The 13,041-nt window shown below is 36.4% G+C and overlaps 1 protein-coding gene across 15 annotated transcripts in view; it reads right to left on the reverse strand.

Moving 5' to 3' along the window:
• Positions 1 to 13,041, reverse strand: part of SLC4A7 (solute carrier family 4 member 7) — a 103,861-nt gene that overhangs the window by 70,800 nt on the left and 20,020 nt on the right. For 14 of the 15 annotated variants that reach the window (XR_015797917.1, XR_015797916.1, XM_088150824.1 and 11 more), the window contains exon 2: positions 1,024 to 1,105. Coding sequence is in view for 13 of the 15 variants with exons in the window: in XM_088150824.1 (XP_088006950.1) it covers positions 1,024 to 1,105 (82 nt within the window). In the remaining 2 variants the exon portion in view is untranslated. Of the gene's footprint in view, positions 1 to 1,023; positions 1,106 to 11,738; positions 12,003 to 13,041 lie in introns of those variants that run through there. The other variant, XM_088150825.1, reaches the window with a different exon arrangement.

A 13,041-nucleotide genomic window follows, 5' to 3' on the forward strand; every position in this document is an offset into this window, starting at 1 on the left:
AGCCCTTTGTGTAAATTACTCTCAGTACCACAAACCTATTTTAAAGTGTCTGACTAAACTTTGTAGTGAACTTCCTTCTGTCACATTTTACACACTATAAATCATTTCAACAACACTGATTCCTGCAGCTATGATGTAATCTTTTATAAGTAATTATCTAACCAAGTTGTTTAATTTTCTCCACAACCAACAAGCCAAAAGAAAAAGGGAAAAAGTATTAAAAGGACAGTGACAAGCATGGAGCTAGTATGTCTGTAAATATATATTAGTACCCTATTTTTAATTGGCTGCTACTATGCAGAAAATACAGAATATTCATATGGCTCCCTACATCTTCCTTAAACACTCCATTGCAATTCCATTAATGAAGCAGTATTAAAATCAGGGCTTGTTGCATGGAGCACAACAGTGTCAGTGTTGCATTGCAATCAAACATTCTATATTTAATAGCGGTGTACAGCCACTGGAGACATCAATATTTTTGTGTAGACTGAAATATCCCACCAATAGGAGAGAAGAATCAAACAAGCAGGCTTTTCATAATCCTTTTAATTCCTTTGGATAAGGAAGTTGTAAAGCTCACTCAGGTTTCTTGTTCAAGAGTGTTACTTATACTTTGCCCTCTGTGTAACATTCTCATTTGGAAATTGATTACCAGCCAAGAACTTTCAACTCTATCTTTCATTTCCAGGCATATCACTCTGAAATGGGAGAACTACCTAAGAGCACTCCTCAGCTCTGGCATCACTGTTGCTGCCAGCTACATGAAGGTTCACCCCTACTTTCTCAAATAGATTATACATTCTGAGAACAATCTGGTAAAACGAAATTCTTGGTTGACCTTCGAAACACAAAAATTTTATTAATGTTATGGAATGAGCCCACTACAGAGGCAGAAATTCCAAACAGTATTGTAAATGATATAACAATCATGCCACATGCAATATTACAAATAGGGTACTGGGATTCCTATTTTTTTTTCATTTCCTTGTAGTATACTTGAAAACACATGTTAGTATTTACTTTCTAATTCTTCTTTCTCAAAGTTTGTGTTGATAGTAGAGCTGATTTTGCCTGTATCCACAACAGCTTCTTCATCATGGCCCTAGAACAAGATAAAAAATTAGATTTTTCATTCTGTATAAACCATTTCTCCTCAATGCCACTATTATTCCTGATGCATTTCTGATATGATCAGTTCAATAATATTAAGCTATTCAAATTTCTGATTATATATACCATTCTTATAAATGGACTGATTAATACTTAGTGTATGATGGCATACATCTTCCTTAGAAAACAGCTAGTTGGGCCTTTTTCCTCTCAAGCTGAGCCAAACATGTTCCTTACTTAGATACATAGCAAGATAAGGTTAGGAAAAAATAGCAAATAATTATATCTACAGAAGGTACCTAAAATGTTACCTAAGTAATACTGTTGCTAACTTATATGCACCATACTTAAAACTCTTCCTTTATACGTTATCAAAGCCTTCAAATTTTTAATATCAGGACTCTACATCCATTTCTCTTTTCTCACACTAAAAGCTTCTCACAAAACATATGCTGATCATTTACAATATCTAAAATTTAGATTTCTAGAATATTGACTTTAATAATCAGCACTCTGGTCATTACCAAGTGGGAAGGCTACAGGAACAGACGGAATACCCACAGAAATATGGCAAGCAACAGAAGAAGTGTCAGTAAAGATTGTAACTAAGCTACACCAACAAATCTGCAGAACAACACAGTGGCCAACAGATTGGAAGAGGTCAATCTACAATCCAGTACCAAAAAAAGGAGACTTAACAGACTGTGCAAACTATCATACAATATCCTTAACTTCCCATGCTAGCAAAATAATGCTTAGGCTCATCCAACACAGATTAGAGCCCTACATGAAAAAAGAGATGCCAGACATTCAAACTGGCTTTACAAAATTGCTTCAACTCACTGATATTATAGAACTGTCTTACATGAATTGCTCACCTTAGATTGGGCCACAACATTTCAATCAGATTAAGGCCCAACTCAGCTATACCAAAACACAAAATTTATTTGGCTTTAGCCATTGTATTGTGGTTTTACTTATGTGTTTAGGATAATTGTGCTGCATGACCCACATTTATTTAACCTTTAGCTCATAAAGAGATAACCTGACACCGTCCCTTAGAATTTGCTGCTACAATTAGAATCCACTTTTTTTAAAAAAATCATTGCAATGACCTAAGTCTCCAAAGCAGCCCCAAACCACAAACTACTACCACCATACTTCACAGTTGGGATGAACTTGTTTTACTGGAATGCAGTGGTTTGTTTTCTCCAAGCAGAACATTTTTCATTAGTGCCCCAAAATTCCATTTCCATCACATTTGTCCATAGTGCACTATCCAAAAGCCTACTGAATCACCCAGTGATACTTGGCAAACCTGAGATAAGTGGCAATATGATTTCCTTCTTGTTATCTTCCCGTGCATATCACTCTTGTTCAGTGTTTCCCTTATGGTGGTATCATGAACATCAGACAATGCAAGAGTGCAGATCCTCTGCCACTACTCTACTCTGGGGTTCTCTAAAATGTCCCAGAGTATTGGTCTTGCTTTTAGGGTGATTTTTGAGGGGCGGGAATGACCTATCCTAGGAACAGTAAGAATTCTGTTGCATTTTCTCCATTTGCACACTATCTGCCTGATTATGGGCTGATTGAGGGAAGTCTTGACTTCATGAGTATTAACAAACTTTTTGAGAGGTCTGCATACATCCCTTCGTTTGGCATATGATTCACTTCCATATATCTGTGTCATGAAGCTCAGACCTTGATGGTAACAACCAGTATGTTCCTTTTATACAGGAGCTCCCTCAATCTCACACGATTGTCATCACACTTACCAGAATATTTGACTCCCTGCCTCTTTAACAGACCTGATCACCTTAGGTCTTCGCTTTTTTTTTTTAAATCAAAATAAGACACTGTCTTGTCTTCTCCATTATCCATCAGATAGTTCCAAAGTCATCCTAAGTGCCTCTGTTTCTTCTACAATCTGCTTGCACCTCTGGTAGTTCTTGTTCTCGGTACTGTTGAAGTTCAGTTTGCAAAATCTTGTGCGTTATCTTACTAGGTGGGGTAAGTGCAACTGCTTTAACATTCTGCCTTTTTTATATACTGGAATATAAATATGTATGTGCTTATAAACAGTCAGCAACAAAAACAACATTATCTTGCAAGATTTAAACAATATTTCATCAACCTTGTTGATGTTTTTGGCACCTCCCCGTATGCAAATATCAGGTAGGGCAACCACATTTCCCAGTGCCTTGGCTCTTGGCTGGAATACTTTTTAAACATGGTTTCCAGGGTTTTATTCATTCTCTCCATTAACTGGGTTTGTGTAGAGAATGAATAATCAGCTTGAGGATGCTATGGGGTACATACCACAATCAGCTTGAGGATGATACGGAGTAGCTTGTACTCTTTTGACCCCCAGATTCTTACAGGGATGTTTTAAGTGTGATGTCTAGAAATCTGTGCCCTGAACTGTCAAAATAGTCTGAGATATTCCTATTGTACTGAAGATTTTAACTAGCTCTTCAACAATCCTTCTGGCTGTAGTTGTCCTAAGAGACACTGCCTCAGGGTACTGAGTTGCATAACCCCTTGGGACAAAAATATATTGTTGTCCTTAGCTTGCTTTGGGAATTGGCCCCACCATATGCATTGCCATCTCTGTAAAACAGTACTGGGACTAAAGGGACGCTGGGCATAATGAGGCCTTGTTCTATAGACCTTTTTGCTGGAAAGGTTGGTACTCCAGGCATGACCAACAGTGATAACTGATATATCTGGCTATGCCTGGTCCACAGAACCTCTCGAGAATGCAATATAAAGTCCTATCCTTGCCTAGATGTCCTGATCAGGCATTCTCATGGGCCAATTGGAGAATCTGCTCTCTGTATTTTTGAGGGACAATTATTTGTTCAAATTTTTCTTTAGTTAATGAATGAGCACTAACCCAATATAATATCCCATTTCTTTGAATATGGGTTGCTTCTCTCAGTTCTTTCCTTTCTTCCCAGGTATTTTCTAACAGCCCTTCAATGTGGGGCCCTGTTTTTGTATTGGGCCAATATCTAATTTCTAGGGAACACTATGCTTATCTGCTTTACACATTTTCCTTTCAAGGACGTCCAGGGCTACCTATTAAGTTAGGATAGAAAGGAAGCAGGAGAAGTCCTTCAGCTCTTCAATATCTCTGCATGCCTCTTGGCTTCAGTTCTTTTAGTGATCCCATCCACTTCCTGTATCTTATCTTCCTGCTGGTTCTTTAATTTCCCAATACCTGGGAAAATCAGTCCCAAAGAGGCTTTTATAATAGGCACTTTTGAGGTTTGCCCACATACCCTTGTTAGTGCCTCTTCACCCTTCACTAAAAAAAGGGTGCAGCAAGATCCACCTACTGCCTGTATGTATGAAACCAATCACTTTTTTTCCATTTATTCTTGCTGGAACCATTATCTCCCTTCCTGGAGGTTGTTCCAAAGCCATTGAGATGAAACCTTGGAGAGACTGTGTTTATAGTCTCTGGCTAGATGTCCAGATTTACCACACTTATATCATTCTCTGGTCTCTCCACCAACCCCACTTTGTCCTTTAATTTGGGGAAAAGCCAGGTGACTTTTCTCCTAGACTCACTCATTCACTCCCTCCCTCCCTCCTCCCATAGTGAAAATTTTCACAGGTCCATCTTTCTTGGGGCCATTTCCATAGTCTCCTTTACCCCTCCTAGCACTGGGGCTACTAGGTAATCTTCTAAGGACATCGCATTTGCTCCTGTCTCAGTGTGATGCTTTTGTACCAAAAAACACATAACAGACACACAATACCTGGAAGAATTGTTCCAGCATTTCCTACTTGGTTTGCTAATCAGGCCTAAGCCACTTTATCCTCAGATCAACTAGGTGAGCACATAGTTCTCTTACTCTTTACTGAGGGTTATACAAGTATTCATGAAACCTTTGCCAGTATGTATATTGTGTTACTACAAACCAATACAAAATAACTTCTTTCAGTCTCTGTTACTCTGTAAATTGATTTAAGTCCTAAGTGCAAGTGCTTTTCCAGTTAGGCAGGGTACTAACCTGACTACCCATTTCTCCTCAGACCATTTATAAGCTTTAGCAACTCTTTCAACTATTCTATTCAATCTTTGGAATACATTTCTCATGGGATCCTTCTCTTGCTACCTCAGGGAGTAGATTTTTTTTTCTTTTTGTTTCTCCACCAGGTGACTGGATTTCCTTAAGATATACCATAAACTCCCTGAACTTCTCTCTGTGGGTCTCCCTTTCCAAAAGTACCATCTCTAAGTTCCTTCTCTAAGTGGTCGCTTCACTCAGTTTCCCTCCGCAATTTATCTTCCTCCTCTTTTTTGAGTGCTTTCATCTGTCCTTCTCCTTCCTTTTACCCATCATTTTTCTCTCCTCCTCTGGTTCCCTCAACATCTCCCTCATACTGTGCATCAAGGCCTCAGAAAGGTCTGGTTTATTTTCCAGATTGGTCTCTGCCTCCACTGCTCCATTCTCCTTTTTCATTTCAAGCTGTCTTATATGTAGCTCTAGCCTATGGATATGGGTCATGTGCCAATATACTGTTTGTCTGTAAAGCTCTAGCCCTATGGAACCCAGTCTCTTTTCCCACAGGAGCAGGAACAGCTTCTTTTTCATACAAGCCCTTTATTTTATTTTTTTTGTCTGAGTACTGTATCATATCCTACTACTAACAGTATTTGTTAGGGTTTTTCTTAATCTGAGACAGGCTACAGACATAATTATTTGGATTTGTTTTTGTCCTACTAAGGGTTGTTTTATAGTACAAAATCCTATGTCTTACTTCTAATCTTAGAGGCAAGCCTAGAATTAGCATTATTTCCTACTTAATTTCTATTTTAATTTAGAGTCTTCCTATTACTACAAGTTTACAGCTGCTTCTATACATTTCTAGCTCTATGTTCTATATTCCTAGTTCTATGTTTTCCTATCTTGACTATTTCCTAGTTCTTTGAGTCTTTCCTATTTCCCCAAGGAGGTCTTCAGCTCTTGTAGCTAAAATCAGTCCATTTACATTTGAAATCCCTTTTCACTCCTTCCCTATAAACCTGTATATGAAGCTTTTCTCTTCCCCCAGTACTCACAGTCCTCTCTTCCTGAAACTAGTTTGTGAAGCTCTGAACCTAGGTTGCTGTATGCAGTAGGTTTGTTTTGGTTGCTTCTTTTGCAGGCTCTCTCCCCCATAATATAAAAAGGCTTGCCTTGGATTCAAAGTTATCCTGTCCTGTCATTTTTTAGGCTAATATCATGAACTTCACCATTCATGTTAATGAAGTACTACTCTATTTTATTAAATTCTGGTATTCCTCCAGTGACCCATTCTAATCTAATTGAGTTCACTGATTCTCAGAATGCCAATGTTTCATCATGACATTTCTGTTCTGACAACATAACCTTGATTTATGATTCTGCCATTTTTTAAAACTTTATTTTAAATACACATATGTGTATAGGCAAATACATTACTGTATGCGAGGCAGCTGCTGGCCATGCCAGGCCTCCTTCCCAAGGCCAGTTAAGCCTTTCTCCAAGCCGCTTGCGCCATTCCTTTTCCACACTGCACACCCCATTCCTTCTTCAAACTGTGCATCTCATTCTCGTGATCCTTCAGAAACCTTCTGGTCTTCCCCTGGTCTCATGAGAAAGGGTACGCTATTTGGAGAATGGCAGGAGGCTCGTTCTTGCGGTGATTCGTTCTCCAAATCGCGCGCCCCATTCTTGTGATCCTTTGGAAACCTTCTGGTTTTCCGTGGGTCTCACAAGAATGGGCACATTCTGAAGGATTGAGAGAATGGGGCGCATGATTTGGAGAAGGAATGGTGTGCATGGCCTCCACCAAACACCAGTCCCTGGCCACTGGAACATATAGCATACCTTCCCTGCCGGATCTAATGGGACAGGCTGATGTAATCAGGGAGAGGCAGTCCCTCAAATAATAATTATTCATTTTTTCTTTGTAATCCTCTGAAAGTAATGACATTCCCAAGACTCCCAAACCCATTATTCATTTTAAAAATTTTTAAAAAGCCTGAATCACTTTATACTCAGCATATTGTTTTCAGAAGTTATGTAATTAGTTCAACACCCCATATCTCTTTTCAAATTCCTAAAAACATTTAGATTTAATTTATTGAACTACTCATGGTTCAGTTCACCCCACCACAACCTTACCTTAATGCCCTTAGAAATTTTACACTACAATCCATATCAGCTCTAGCCAGTATAGCCAATTAAAAAAGTGATGGGAAATGCAGTCCATTAATCACAATGCAGCTTACAAGTCATTCAAGAGGCAGCAAGATGACTCTCCCTTGAAAGAAATTTCAAAGTCTGAGCAGATCACTTCTGTCTTTTCTCAATTAATATAAGACACCTAATAGATGTAATTATAGATCTTCCATAGGGATATGCAAAATTTATTAATCCAGGAACAGAATATTTGAGAGAATGGAACTATTGTTTTTAATGCTATTATTGCTTGGAAGTCTGTAAGCCACTTAGAGTAAGTCATGATTGGAGTGGTATATCAGCCTAGTCAAATAAAATAAATTTTAAAAATAACCTGGTATAGTTGTTTCAGGAAATAAATACTCCAAACTGAAAATGACTTAAGATGGTCCAGGAGGGTAGTCTAGCCCCAAAACAGGCTGGACCAACCCACTTCTTGTTCAGATGATTTACTTTAAGTAACTGTTAAATTGTCCCCACCACAGCAGGTTTCAGAAGGAGTTTGGCAGAGTCCAGAATAAAAAGGAATGTAAAATTCTTCAGATAGACAAAGTTTGCATTTGCCTAGTCCTTCAACTATTCTATTCCCAAACTGCAAAGGACTTTAAAGATTAGCACAGCAGATGACATACAACAAACTATTATTTTTTTCAGTAAGAAAACCACATGCTATGAATGTGACACTATTAATTGCCTGACCAGCACATTACAAACCCGTTGAAGATTCTGGATACCTTTCAGCAGCAGCCATCCAGCCTCCAATTGTGTGTGTTGAACAAATTCAGGTATATGTAAATACTGATAGTATTGTCATGTTCTGTGGCCAAAATATATAAAAACAACAGCCTTGTATGTAATTACACAGTCTTTCTAAAGAAACTTTCTCTCTTTTATAAGAGTACAGAATATTCATACCATGAACTGTTAATCATTCATATCTATGACTAATTTCGGCTGTTTAATAAGTTTAATAGTTTAATGAACTATTTCTGTACATATTTCATTAGTGGCAACTTCACTTTAAATAAGTATTATCCAAAATTATTATACATCAGTTTCCAGTCTCATGAAGGTTATGGTCCTTTTAACTTTGAGAACTATGGAAACTACTGCACTATTCAAATACTTTAGAAAGTCATAGTAGGAAAAGTTAGCCAGCAGAACAAGTAACTAATACGTTCACCAATTTCCCCCCAAATATGCATATTTTTTCCAACTAAGGTATCTTTCAAGGTCTAAGCAAAAAATATACATTATAAGGTATCCTTAACTAACAGTAGGCACATAATTTTCCCCCATGTATTCCCTGTAATATCTTTTTAATATAAACATCTGATGTAATACAATACAACTGAGAGCTTCCCACTGCATCAACAGCAACAGAGAATTAGAAACAAGGGTAGAATCTTGGCTTTCATCTGAATGTAACATGAACTAATAGCATGACAGTTTAATTAGTTTTGCTAAACTGTGAGCCTTGATTTTATCACGCTTGCAAATCCAGATTTATAGAACATTCTCAGATCATCTACCTATCCATCAGATGAAATGTTTCAAACAATCATAAGAATGATTGCTTCTGCAATATTTAGACACAAAACTATCAGATATTAATTTCCATCCAAATCTACTCTGATGTTGATGTTTTATAAAACATGTATTTAACAAAAACATATTTGGTATCTAGCTGCTTAACACTTATAAAATATTTGCTAGGATTTGCTAATAGTTTCTTGTGAGCATCTTGTCTAGCAAGCTAGGAACAAATTAAAGTTAACACAGCTTGAATTTTTCACACATCAAAAAGCTGAACTAAATACACAGTGTCTTACACATTTTCCAATGTTCACCTACAGCACATCTCTGTTAAGTCACTTCAAAAATTATAGTTGTAGAACATATATCTTGTACTCTGAAAATAACAGTTCACAAAGCACCTCTAACCAATTTCATAATTCATAAAGAAAATGGATAAACCTGATTTGTAAACAAACCTCTCCCCTTTAGAAATTTCCCAGATATTACAAAGCTCTTCAATTGAATTTTGCACCAGTCTTTTCATCCAATTATTTTATCTTTTCCCTTGTATTTTCATTGATTTACCAAGTTATACATGAGGGAATAATAGTAATCAAGGCTACATCTAAACTGCTTTTAAATGCCTTCTGCAGCTTTAAACTGTCAAAAGTACTGGCATTTCTATTATCGTTCCTCTTAATTTTATCAGCTTAATGCTAAAAGAGCAAGTTTTCTTCTTTATTGTCAAGTACTCTTTCTTCAATACAGTTTCCCATTCTGTTCTAAAGATTCATACTCATGCTAGTAACCTGCTTTCCTGAGAAAGCCACAGATCTTTTAAGCCTCTTGGCTCATTAATCAAGGTGAGTGTGGGGGAGAATCAGTATTCATAGAATCAAAGCAACAGTTCAAACAAACTCAGAAATCTCCATTACAGAATACTGGAACCAATACAGGATAGACAACCTTTCAACATAAGTGGGCTTGTGATAACTTAGGAGTGTCCTTCTTCATCTTTCCTATGTTTAAGGATTTATTGTTCCTTATGAATATCCACAAGTCAAAATAAGTAATTAAAAAGGAAATCAAGCAAAAATAAAGTGGAAGAATCAGCTCAGTCTCCTCAGGTAACAAAATTTCCAGAGAACACTCTCCATGAAGTTACCATTGCTGTGATTAAAGAGAAATTGAGGTGGAAAGATAAGAGCCATATCCTTGTAGGTACATGCAGAACTTGAAGTAGCTCTTAGTTTTATACATACAAATTCTGTCTGGGCATGAACTATATGTATAAAACTGTACATAATGTACAAAAGTGTATGTATATGCATTACACCCAAAATCTCAAGACTTTACTCCAAGAAGGCACCTCATTCTTTGGAGATGTTGTAGCTCCAATCAGTGCAGAAGGTAGCAGCCAGACTGCTGGTGGAAAAATCCTGCCACTGCAATAACACTAATTTTGAGGTAGCTGCACTGGCTTTGCATTAGCTTCTGAGACCACTTCAGAGTGGTAATTATCCCTTATAAAAAGTCATTACAGCATAGCACTGCATTATGTCAGGCACTACCTTGCTATAGCTGACTCTGCTCATTCAGTCCAGTCGTCTCAAGATAGCCTTCTGAAAGCCCCTCCTCCTTGGGAGGTTCATAGGACATGGATGAGATTCCAGGTCTTGTTTGTGGTGTCTCCTGCACTATGGAACATGCTTCCCCTAAAGGCTCAAGTACTGTCTTTTCTTACATGCCAGAAAATCATGAATACCTTGGTATTCCATCAGGCTTCAAGTTCCATTTGATTGATTGTGGGCATCCAACTGAATATTTATTTATTATTAAACATTTTTTGTAACCTACCCTCTAAAATGATTAAGAGAGACTATAAGCTGATATAACATAACCCATATTAAAAATGGATCAGAATCCATCTTAAGGGCAAAACTGATATAAGATTATATGTGACTGCATCTAACTTTTTTTTTTTTTCAAATAGTAACTTGAAGGGCTATATTAACTTAGACTACAATGTTCCTCACTGAAACTTCTGTTCCCTCACTGACTACATACCTTGAAATGTTATTTTGCTTGGTACAGAAAAAAAATGATAGCAGACAAGTATGTTTTTCCTACCTGAACAGAATGCAGCTCAAGGGATAAGCTTTTCACAAGAAAATAGCAGGAAAGGGAGTTAAAGAAATGCCTTCGTTCATGCCATAAGCCTATTAAATTACATATTTCCAGACAACTGCTACAATAGATTTATTCTGATTAAGCATGCCCCCCCCTTTATTACCTATTGAGATGTTAACTATTTTTTCATAATGACATCTGTATTGAATTTGTTAGTGATATAAATACTCATGGTAGCATTTTCAGTAAGAATTCAAGCTATAGTGTTATCACAGTAAAAATCATCTACAGCAAAACACACAAAATCAATAGTGTTTTTATAGCATATAAAAATGAGATATGCCAGTCTTAAGAAAGCAGTGCAAAGGAAGGATGAAGAAATCTTAATGGAAACATATCTTAGATAAATAGTCCTCCATTAATTCCTATTCTAAAAGCCACTATAATAGATATCCCTCCCCCATCCCTCACTAAAGAGATGTTAGCTAATATGCAATACAAAAAACATTTGATTCAAAGGTTTTTAATGCACTTAACTTTCTTCATCTAAAAACAACTTATAAGAAGTCATTAAGGTTATGATGGTGGATTTCTCTTTGTGAATGTCATCACTGTTTGAAATTTACTATAACAAACATTTAGCACAATTTTTTTCAGAGGATAAATAATTATGCATATTAGGAAGGTAAACTACAAAGGATAACCTCTATGCTAGCAATGTGAAAAGATAAAAAGGAAAAAAAAATATTTACATACAGGTAGCAGCTCTCTGTCTAGATGCATTCCTTCCATGCCGATGCAGAAAGAGAGAGAATGTCCTTGTAGAAGACTGCAGTGTAATGTGCTTCAAGATATCAGACTGAACATAACCTCTTTATAACATTATATCCAACACAGATGTATGCTGGTACAAAACTCCCTGTTGCAGCCAATTATCTCACAAAGATACTTAATCTTTCAAGCCAGTAACTGCAACCAGCACAGGGTCACAGAATAGCAGAATTGAGGAACATGGCATGGCTTCAATTCCCACAGAGGGAACACCAAAAAAGGAGCTGAAACTATGTGGTTTGTGACTTAGCATTTAGCTACAGCAGTAACTAAAAACAGCCTCCCAACTGAAATATTATTCTTTGAAGGCCAAGGTTTCATCATTACTAACTACAGATATTTGATTCAAATTCTAAAATCTGAAAATAAAATTTTAAGAATTAAAATATTTAGATAGTCTTAATGACTTAAAAACAGATTTCCTAATGTACCATCATTTTTAAAAAGCACTTTTAGGGATCTAAGAAAAGCTTGGAGATTGTCCCCATTAAAAAAAAGCATATCAAGAATTTTTATATTTTGTTTCTTAAAAGCTATTTATTTGAAGTATAACTTCCAATATAACTGGAACATGGCTTATTCCAGTATGAATAACAAAAAGTCACTAGTTTTACCATCACGTTCATATTTTATTTTGTGTCTGTGTGTATATATACGGATTTCTTTTTTAATATTTAACACTTCACATCTAAATGTACTTGCCCATATTAGCCATTTGTGGCCCAAATGGTCTTTGTTTAAAACTATCTACCAGGTCACTCAGCTAAGAAACTCAACTGTTGCCATATCACGTTTATAATAATACACCAAGACATATACTTAAAAATTTCAGAGTCCTCATAGCAGACTTTATTAAATAAACTCACTCTTCCTCAGTAATTAAAGCTGTCTAAATAATTTGAACTAACCAGGTTATTTTATATGTCAAAACCTCATTTAGGTATAATTCCCTATCATTTTTATCTAAGTGATAAAAAATATCTGGCAATTTTTTATAGCCTATCATTATTTAGCCCAATGTGTTCTAATCAGAGCTATCTCTGCAAATTGGAAATGACCATTTTAAAGAAAGAATGAAAGAAATAGAAAGAAGCAGCTTCCAATTTATTTTGCAGCAAATACAAGTATAGTTAGAAAATTACATCTTACTCTATGGTTACAAAAAAAAAGCTCTTTTTTTTATCTATTTTTTTTCCAATCATCAAAACTACAAATCATAAATTCATAT

This window comes from Python bivittatus, unplaced genomic scaffold, assembly GCF_059951505.1.
Source record: "Python bivittatus isolate LINGU-HERP-01145 unplaced genomic scaffold, Pbiv_v1 ctg000610_np1212, whole genome shotgun sequence".
Taxonomy (NCBI): domain Eukaryota; kingdom Metazoa; phylum Chordata; class Lepidosauria; order Squamata; family Pythonidae; genus Python; species Python bivittatus.